Source organism: Eleutherodactylus coqui, chromosome 3, assembly GCF_035609145.1.
Source record: "Eleutherodactylus coqui strain aEleCoq1 chromosome 3, aEleCoq1.hap1, whole genome shotgun sequence".
NCBI lineage: Eukaryota > Metazoa > Chordata > Amphibia > Anura > Eleutherodactylidae > Eleutherodactylus > Eleutherodactylus coqui.
The window spans coordinates 224513003-224523827 of record NC_089839.1 but is presented as its reverse complement, the minus strand read 5'-3'; the positions used below and the strand labels follow the sequence as shown (position 1 = coordinate 224523827).

Genomic DNA, 10825 nt, shown 5'->3' with positions numbered 1-10825 from the left:
TAGGCCATAGGTCACTCCGTAGGCCGCAGTAATAGGCCATAGGCCACTCCGTAGGCCGCAGTAATAGGCCATAGGCCACTCCGTAGGCCGCAGTAATAGGCCATAGGCCACTCCGTAGGCCGCAGTAATAGGCCATAGGTCACTCTCACACATGAACGTTGCAAAGTGCCGTGATTTTACATTCGCTTTCGACCGCAATGCACTGCATATGGACAGCGCTGCATACAGTGCCCATATCACGCTGCGTGGAACGCCGAGAAATATAGCATGCTGCGATCTATTTCTCGTGCGTATCTACACGCTAATGTGCACGGATCAATGGAAGTCCTTTTTTTTCATTGACTCCATTTACCGCATGTTCCGCGGCTGTACATTGCATGCGTAATACGCAACGAAAACACGCCCGTAAACGTGAGCCCGAAGTTGAACATGTTTCTTATCCCGCATGGCAAAAACTTGCAATGCATTCTATGTACACTAAATTGGTACCAATATAAACTACAGCTCGCCGCGCAAAAAACAAGCCCTCATACGGCCGCGTTAGAGGAAGAATAAAAAGGTTACGGTTTTTGAAAAGCGATGAAAATACCCGAAAAATGGTTGCATTCTTAGGTCTAAAATAGGCGGTGTCACTAAGGGGTTAATGTTTGGACTGGTTGCACTTTCGGCCAGGTAATACTTTGTGGCCCTTGGAGATAAGCGGTGTCAGATGAGCTCAATTACTGCTTATCTCCAGCAATCTGAAATAACACAGACGTCTCTTGCGCACGCCTCGTGCTGAGGGGGATGAAGTGTCTTTATGGTCAGATTACAGGGTAACTTCCCTGATTTCACTTTAATAATGTTTGGCCGAGTAATGGCAGGACTTGCTGGGACTTGTAGTTCTCCAGCATCTGTGAGGTAGAAGCTCCCTGTCATTAGATAAAACACACAGTGGATGATGAGGAGAAGCTATGAGGCGATGCAGTGTGAGGAGAGGCGGCTGCAGGATGGCAGGGCGGCGCGCATCTCCTCACACTCCTCCCTCACTTCCCGCCATTTCCAGCTGACTGGCCTGAACCTCCCACAATCCTCCGCGCAGGGGGGCGTGGCCAGAAGATCCCGGGAAATTCAGAGCTCTGTGATCTCCTTCCCGGCTCCATGGCGACCGGCAGTCCAGACGGGGCCCCTAGGGGCCAGCCGCGCGGGGCTCTCCAGGTGATGTGGGGACGCCCGGCGGTGGGCGGGACTGTCAGGCAGGTGGTGGGGTCCCATAAACGGGCTGACTGCTGCTATGGGGCTTATTAATCTATAGACGTGTAATTTTCAGCGGTTTTCTACCATTTTCCGCCATATTTATGAAGGAGAGCGCCTGTGTAAATGTGGCGCATAGTTTTTCCGGCGCTTCTAAATATTAGATGGGCTGAAAATTTTCGAAAAGCAACAAATTTTAACAAAGTGTACGAAAGAGGAAACAGTCAGTGGCGGAGCCGCGCCAAAATGGGAATCTGTTTAACTTTGCTCAATGTTTACCTCAGAGTTCGTGCAGAGGGGTTTTCACGCTGAGCGCCTGCGTCCGCCGCCGTGTGAATGCCGTATGCCCACTAATAAAGGGGTTATAAAACCGAGAGCGATGCGAGCGCCAAAATGATGAGGCGGCAAAAAAAAGCTGGATTCATCAAAAACCGCTCAGATGCCAAAATGAAATGACCTTTCTGACTGCCCAAAATATACCTCAGAGGCTACAAGATTGCACAATAAGACTGCGCCAAATTTGGCTAATGCATAGCGAGCGCCATAACCTGCAGCAGGCGGCCAGCTGCGCTACGTGTCTGATCTGCGCTTTTTGCGCCTGGTCTTCGACAACTGGCTTCATAAACGCGCCGGACTCCTCTGAGAAAAATGGGACAGACGTGCGTAACTCTTCAGTTTCTTTTTTTTTGGGTGCGACTCGGTTGTAAATATGTGGTAAAACGCTTCATAATTTCGACTGGCATCTCCGTATCGCAGGAGTCCGACCCCCGGATTATGGGGGAAAGCAACTGAAAGTAGGCGAAAATGGTAAAGCGGTGTTAGGATCATGTGACTGCGACACAACTGTAACTTTATTATATGTGGTGGTCGTTGCGCATCACAAAAAAAATATTCCCCGCCACAAGTACGGGATGTAAAGCCCGTATGTGCGCTGCTGCGGGCCGCGCGGGTGCCGCCAGTCGTTCCTCACGCTGAAAGTAAACGAGAAAAAGGCAGGTTGCAGCAATGTGATGCGCTTGTCTTGCAAAATGGCTTCCAATCGCAGTCTCACGAGCGCCATAATGCCTCGAGTTCCTTGGAACAATATGGCGTATGGCACTGCGCCTGCCTGCGAATTACTCGTCACGGACATGTGTTTTTTTTTTTTTTGTTTTTTTTTAGCGCGGTCATACACGCACCTCTTCTTGCCTGACGTCTTCCTTGTTCGCATGATTCAGTATCGCCAGGGTGCCTTCGCAGGACGGAATATTTCGCCGTCAAAACCCGCAGGTCTAAATACGTTTTTTGGCTGTCGGATCGCCTGCAGAGTTCTGCCGTTTTCAATTCCGCATTAATCTGCTCGCTGGATCTGCGGATTTCGGTGGCAGTTTTTGCCCACGGGGCCGTATCTAACAGCGTTCTACAGAATATTACGGAATCGGTAGCAGCACGGGGCGGATTGTCTGCAGTGGAGATATCCACACCAGAATCACGTGCGCATTGTGATATGGATCGGCAACAAAATACGCATTCCAAAATATGCTGTGGGTTTCGGGGCGGATATGCGGAGGCGCCCTAAGGCTACATTCCCTCGGGTGAGCGCGATAGCGGCTAGATTTTTTTTTTGCGATTGCCAACATGTGTTTTACACTCCTTTTCATTCAAATACGCCTCGCATCACTTCTGTGAAACTGTGATCCTCAGGGGTTTTACGTGCATCACAAGATCGCAGGGGTTCCCCATTGTCTACAGTGGGAGACCTCACAGCGCACGGCATGCGAGGGTCATCTCTTTTAGGCTGGGTTCACACAGGGCGGATTTGCCGTGGTTTCTCCGTTGCGGTTTTTCCACAGAAGAACTGCTTCTGCGGCAAAACCACTTGAAAGGTTAATTTGGGCTTGCGGATTTTGCTGCGGATTTTTGTGCAGCGCTTTTTTTACTTTTTGCTGCGTATTTGGTGCGGTTTTGGCTGCGTCCATAGAGGTCTATGGACAAAAAAGTGCCGCGGAAAAGGCCAAAGAATGGACATGCTGCATCTTTTAAAATTGCGCCGCAGTTGCATTTCCGCACTGCGGCTGTGTGGAAAAAATCTGTCCTGTGAGAACAGCTTTTTGGCAAATCTCATTTGTGCTGCATTGCACTGCAAACGCAGCGGTTTTGCCGCAGTGCGGATATGCAACGGCAATCCGCGGCAAATCCACCCTGTGTAAACCCATCCTTAAGGTCCCATTGAAAGCAGTGGGCGAGGCGTTCCCGAGAGAGCGACGAAAAATAAGAAATGAAGTGAGGGAAAAAAATCATGCATGTCAATAAGTCTATTCAAAAGAATGGAGTTCATATGTGCACAAGTTTTGTGTAGCTCTCAACGCACAAAACTCGCCTCGGGTGCCTGTAGCCTACGGCGTGTTCACAGGGGCGGACTGTCTGTGCAGACTCTCTGCATGGAAAATCCACAGCATTTAGGCCGCCTGTCCATGGGCGAGGCGGAATATCGCTTGCGCTATTTTGCCGCCGGGGAGCAGGGGAGAGAACCGTCAGTTCTCTGCAGTGAACCTATCTGACAGATAGGCTCACTGCGGAGAATCGTGGTATGCCACAATTTGAATCCCGCGAGGGGAGAATCGCATGATTCTCCGCTCGAGGACAGGAGGCTTATCGCCGCGGGTAACGCAATGCTCGCTCGTGAACAGGAGCCCTTACAATAGCGGCAAAGTGGATAAGGTCTTCAAAATCTTGTCCTGCAGAGAAAATCTGCGCAAAACTCATTGGAAAAAGTCGGTAAACTTTTATTGATCCATGTTCATGTAGACTCTGCGTGTAGATATGCACGGGAAATAGATCGCAGCATGCTCTATTTTTTTTTGCGTTCCACATTGTGTGAGCCCTATACATTTGTATAGGTGCTTAGGTAGCGTATGCAACGCTGTCCGTACGCAATATATTGTGTATTGGTGGTGATTTCATACAAAACCCACGAAGAAACAAAGTGGGGAAGCTTAAAAAAAAAAGTCACATGGCGCATGACCATGCACATGTGATACGTGGCATGCGTAGTTCTCTCACAGCCACATGCGGTTTCTGCCGGCTCTCTGCTGACGCACCAATATTACAAACCTCTCACCCCCATCTGTAGATGCTGCCGTTGTTTTTTTTTTTGTTCAGAAAATCCCCAGCGTCTCTGCCTGGTGTGAACATGGCTTATGGGTTCAGTTCCCCATTTGATTGTTCCTCACACTTGCTCTTTGTCTTGCAGGATGTGGACAACTTGCTGCACTGTGGAATTTGCTTTGACTACTTCAACATCGCCATGATTATCCCGGAGTGTTCCCATAACTGTGAGTATTCTCCATGTCCGTTCTCCGATTCGCAGACATGAAGTGTAGCGTATTGATTGCCGTACGCCAGTCACCGCTGTCCGATCACGTCTTGTCTTATACTGTCAATGCTTCCTCCTAAATCAAGTTCCTAAAGATTGTTTTGATGAAGCGATCGCTTTGCGATCACCTCTGCTCTATTTTTGTGCCATTGATATGTCAGGAGTGCCAGTCATCTCAGGTATGTTCTGTTCGCAGATGATGTGAAATTCCCTGTTCTATCCTTTCACTTATAAAAAGTGGTTGTTTAGAAACCAACATCGTTCAGATTTGCTTGTCGTAAACGCCTTTCTTGTTGCCAGGGATTTCCATTACTGCGATGTATGTGCAACTGGCATTGATCCTTTCAACAGTATAATCCGTATATCAGACCTTGCAGAATTCTAGCTTAGTCAGAGTGCTGTTATTTCTACAGCGTTGCTTCTCTTATCAAATTATGTCGCCATTCAGGTAAGGTTTAAAGCGTTCTTTTAATGATATTTGACAGCTGAAACCTTGCAGATGAGCTCAGTGTAACTTTAGGTTGAGCTCCTACCATGTGCCGCTCTCTACCTGCAGCAGGATTCTGATGTGCTGAATAATCAGGATTTTCAGACCATATAGTACATGGCTAAAGGACTTATAGGATGTATATTCACATGGGGTGTATTCGCTGCCAACTTTACACAGCAGAGAATGCACAGCAAATCCACACCCAAATACAGCAGATTTGCTACTGGTTTCAACCATTGCATTTCAAAGGCTGAAATCTGCAGTCAGAATATGCAGAATATTTCACAGATTCCACACAAACTTTTTTTACTGCAATATTGATGAAATTAAAACATTTTTACTGTAAATGCTGCGGTTTTTCCAAAGCAAATTCTGCTGTGGAAAATTCAAAACATTGCGTATTATGCGCAAGTGGTGCGTAACTTGATGCAGATCTGCAGCAGATTTCAACCTTTTAGTTGAAGGGGTGAAGATCCCTGTCCAAATTCTTGTGGATTTTCAGCTGTAGAATATCCGCACCAGCTCCATTACTTGTAAATGTACCCTTGAGGTATACTCGCACATCACAGATTTGGTGCGGAAACCCATGCAGATTTTCTGCAACAAATGCACAGGAAATTCCTAAATGGCAAATCTTATCCTTTTTGGTGAGGATTTGCCTGCAAATTCTCTTCTCTGGATCGGGACCAAATGATCGCTATTATTAGAGCTTAGACCTTGCACTACAGAAGTATTGTAGTGTATCAAAGAGATAATAGGTTCACAGGTTCAAGTCCTCTGCAAGGACATCAAAAGTGTAAAAAAAATAAATAAAAAAATAAAAATCCCCAACTTTGTTACCTATTCTGAAAGTTGACAATGGCTTGTCCGTTGTGCCCTTGTGGTGTTTCCATGCATACTGCTGGTTGTGCCAAATGCATGAACCACAAACAAGGACGATCAGACTGGAGACTACACCAGGGTGATAGAAATAGAATTGTTGGTCATAACTCTGCTCCCGTCCATTCCGTGTGATTTATCTCTTCTGTTACTGCGACTGAACCAGGGGATGTAAATATTGCTTCTTTTTAGGAAGATTATAACTAATGGCCTTGTCTGTTGTTTACAAGGTTTTTGGAGTTTCCAGCATTTATCTGTATTTCCGCTTCGCTGCATTTCTATATTTATCTTGATTTTATTTTTTTCCCATTTTACATGATTGCAGTATGTACGGTATAAATAGTGCAGACTTCTTGGGAAGCTGGGGGTGGCTGGCATGATTTATGCCCGATTCCGCTAGATATTTTCATACAGTCTCATTGGTAATGGGAAATGCAGTGAGATATTTACAAGAATGGGTTTAGCTTTCCATGGAGAAAATCTTCCCACTTTTGCAGGTATTGCTCATGTGTCTCACTCCTCGTCTGTGGATCACTGTTAAATAGGTACTGCCATCTTCGAATGTTATGGCATATTGTTAGGATATTTCTGAAACATTAAAGGGGTGCTCCCATATGTGCCAAGCATGGCTGCGGCGGAAACACTGCTCTATTATGAAGTAGTCAAGTGGGTGAAAACAGCCGAACGTGCCTATGCTATGTCTATGCTATTTACAGTAGTCCCCGTTAAATCCTTGTAGGGTATGTTCTCCCTACCAGGAAATGATGCGGGTTGTTCACAGCGGGCAATCTGCATGAAAATTCCACATCAAAACTATGCCTGAAAACACGTCAAAATCCGCATCATTGATGTGGATTTTGACATGGTTTCTGAATCAAATCTGCAGCAGATTTCACATCTTCCATTGAAAGGGTGAAATCTGTGGACCCGAAAAGAGTTGTAAAAGGCTTTTTTCCCCCCTTTTAACTTTTCATGTTTTTTTTTTTTTCACTGTTAACAAAATGTTGCTCAATCTTTTTATTTATTTATTTTTTATTAAACACTTATTATATAGTTCCATTGGAGACTTGAACCTGTGATCATTTCCAGGCTTCATAGGTATTTATACAGAGCTACCCTGGGAGCCTTCAGTAGGCCTCAGACTGCTCTGCTAGTCCATCAGCGCTCATGATAGCGCTACTGGGATGCCTATGGAATGTGCAAGGGCCCCCCTCCCTCCCACGGACAATTTATAATTTCGGTCAACTTTTACTATGGCATCTAAACGCCTAAGGCTGCCTGTCCACGGGCATAGCGATATCCTGCGGCGGATCTCCGCTGTGTGAGCCGCCGCCCAGGAGCGAGCTGATTTTTCTCTGCACTGAGTCTATCTGACAGGCCCACCACGGAGAAGCGCTGCAAATTGCAGCATGCTGCGCTTTCCATAGCAACGTTATGGAAAGTGTTCACTGCGTTCCCCACGGCCGGATTATCGCCGCGGGGAACGAAATGAAAATTCGCCTGTGGACAGGCAGCCTTACTGCTGGGATCAGAGCTAACTGATTGCGGCTGTCAGAAACAGCAGATTGCCGCTGACTATGGAGCAGACTCCTGAGCCCACTCCATACACCCTTCACAACCACATGACATTTACCTTATGCGGTTGTGAAGGGGTTAAAGGGATTATTTGAGACTAAAAATAAATGCCAGACAGCAGAAAACTATAATATTGAAGTACTCCACTTTTAAATGTTGTGGCACTTCTGGAAGCTCCGGCAGCTGTCAGTGGTGCAAAAGGGCGCTGTAGTGGCATCTGTCAGGTGAATGGATATGTTATCTTGCCTGTACACCATACATACAGTACATTACACATGCAGAGTGAATACATCCCTCCCCTTGATTTGCAACACAGACTGAGCATCAGCTTTGCTTTCCCCTCACAGGGAGTGTAATTATGTTTGCAAAATATGTCATTGCAGTTTATTTGCTTGTACATTCTCTTGCATCAAATTTGATTGCACTCAGCGAGCAAAGCAAGCTACTAGGTAATCTGATAAGAGCGATTGTGGGGATAATGTATATAGCTGGCGTTCCTTCTGTGCAGACCACACATGCATCATTGCGATCGTTTGCAGATAAGTATCCTGCTGGTGTTTTGATCCCCTGGGTTTGATCTGCACAACATACACATCCATGTAGAGGAAACCTGATAATTCAGTGCTGCTTGCTCTATTTGATAAGATGCCTCACACCAAATCCCCGCAGGTTTCTAATGCGTCTCCTAAACTTAAATGATCTATTTACCCTGATGGGAGCGATATGAATATATCTTTGCATCTGCCAACTTTATGAAAGTCACAACATTTTAAAGTCTTCATCAAGTGATTACATAGAATCATAGAATGCTATAGTTCGAAGGGACCTCCAGGTTCCATCGGGTCCAACCCCCTGCTCAGTGCAGGATTCACTGAATCATCCCAGACAGATGTCTGTCCAGCCTTTGTTTAAACACTTCCATTGAAGGAGAACTCGCCACCTCCCGTGGTAACCTGTTCCACTCATTGATCCCCCTCACCGTCAGAAATTATAATTTTATTTTATTTCTAAAATCTAATCTGTGTCTCCTCCCTTTCAGTTTCAACCTATTGCTTCTAGTCTTTCCTTGTGCAAATGAGAATAGGGCTGATCCCTCTGCACTGTGACAGCCCTACAGATATTTGTAGACAGCTATTAAGTCTCCTCCCAGCCTTTTTTTTAAATTTTTTTGCAAGCTAAACATTCCTAGATCCTTTAACCGTTCCTCATAGGACATGATTTGCAGACTGCTCACCATCCTGGTAGCTCTTCTCTGAACTTGCTCCAGTTTGTCTGTCTTTTTTTTTTTTTTTTTTTTAAAGTGACTGATCTGGAATATGATTTCTCCAGCAGGCTTTGGGGTATTTTGTCGCTTTCCTAATTGTGTGGAAGCAGTATGCGCACACTGACCAAGTCAAACACAAGGTATGAATCTCATGTTAAAAATGGCTCTCCGTCCAGAAACAGCCAGACAGGGCCTTTTATTGTACAGACACACAATGGGCGTGCAACAGGTTACATCAGTAACATATAGGATTCTCATTTGTCGGATCATACAGAATCCCCCACCTCTCTGCCCACCTCTCTGCCCACCCTCTCTCACGTCCGCCATAGTATGGACTTTGTATTCTTTAGCATGCAGACAACCTTAAGGAATTCTGTGTAGTTGACAAGATGTGTTTAACTAGCTTGTGTTTGAAGAGTGGAAGGGGGCCTAGGTAAACACACAGGATATACACGACACTATGGCCCTTTAACTTCTTAGAAACTGGTTGAGCAACTTCGATGTATTTAGAGCAAATACATCACCCATCCATTGGCTAGCAAATACCATGATTAGATTGTGTGTGTCCTTTAGACTCCACAGAGCTGAAAGTCATTACAACATCAATAGACATTTTATATTAAATAATTATCATGTCTATCACAATCCCCCCTTAAAATGTCTATCCTCTAATTTTCACAGTTCTCTGCGCATGAGCCTATAACTGGAGCGCGTTGAAGGTTCGTTTTAGGGTCTTCAAGGGGGTGTAGGACTTGTCCACTCCTTCTGGGGATGCATCCAGCAAACTCATGGTGGGAGCGGCTTTTCCAGCATCAGTTTCACAGGTCTCTCTGACACAGGGGATAACACAGCAGACTAGAACAGAAAAGGTAACCATCAGTTCACATACAACAGCGACGCCCGTCTGTGCCAGGATCCTTTACCACCCGCTCATCCATGGCGAGGGCTGGTCCCAAAAGTTAGCTCTTTTTAGTCAGTGCGGTCAGCTTCTTAATAGCAACTGCGTCTTTACCCGCGGGTCACGTGTCATCTAGGATGTAGGTACAACAAGTCTCCCCTATCATCTTACAGACACTCCCCTTTTTAGCTAAAGTCATATCTAAGGCCATTCTATTTTTTAAAAAAAGTCATAGTCGAGGTAGGTCCTATTGGTCAACTAGTCCCTATAAGGCGTCTCTAGTATAATTTATAAACCGCTGCTAATTATAATAAACATAATTAATCCAGTCAACGTTTATTTACCATAATGATCAGGAAAATGGACTCGAATCTAGTTTTAACTTGGTCTCTAATTTTTAAAACTTGTCAGGTACCCCCCTTGGCTATCCCATGACGTCAATGTACACGTGTAGATCAAAACTACCACCAGGGGTCTCTCTTCTCGCTCTAGCATAATGTTACAATACTAGTAGCGTGAACAGGTACGTACGGCGTGGGACTCCCTAATCTTCACCCACACCAAAGTCCCTCCTGGAGATAGTCCTAATGGTGAACACGTCCAAGTCGCCTCACCCTTGCGTCAGGGTTTTCCCACTGCCCGTAAGTCCCTACTCCTAGGAGGGGGGGGGGATCCCTACCTTACCTCAGAGGGAGGCCATGGATTCCCTGGGCTCATTTCCGGGCATCCATACCCTCTATCTGTACAAGTTAACACCCCACAGGGTGTGCCCTCGCCGGAACCTAAGGTCTTCTGCACTATCCCTAGGCAAATGGGAATTCCACTGACAATCCATCTTAGGAGATCGGGGCAGGCACAGTACTAGTACATTTCTCCTTTTTCTTTGGTAGCGCATGTGGTTGGCATTATCGGAACTGGCTCTTCATCTTTTTCAAACAAGGGAAACGTTAGTGTCTGACAGGATGTGGAGGAGCATAAGGGCTTTACTAAGGCACACTCCCCTGTCCAATTACCCTCCAGGCGGGTCCTCTACCTCATGTCTCCACAAAGCCAGTAAACGTCTCCTAAGGACTGGACCTGATTCTGCATCTATTCCCCTCCTATCATACTGTAGGAGGAGCAATACCCGTT

General features: G+C 46.0%; 1 protein-coding gene across 1 annotated transcript in view; it reads left to right on the top strand.

The window, feature by feature from the left end:
• Window positions 1-1082: 1082 nt before the first annotated feature.
• Window positions 1083-10825, top strand: part of RAD18 (RAD18 E3 ubiquitin protein ligase) — a 354196-nt gene continuing 344453 nt past the window's right edge. The window contains exons 1-2 of the mRNA XM_066596983.1: window positions 1083-1197; window positions 4466-4547. Of these exons, the coding sequence (XP_066453080.1) occupies window positions 1141-1197; window positions 4466-4547 (139 nt within the window). The 5' untranslated portion in view covers window positions 1083-1140. The remainder of the gene's footprint in view (window positions 1198-4465; window positions 4548-10825) is intronic.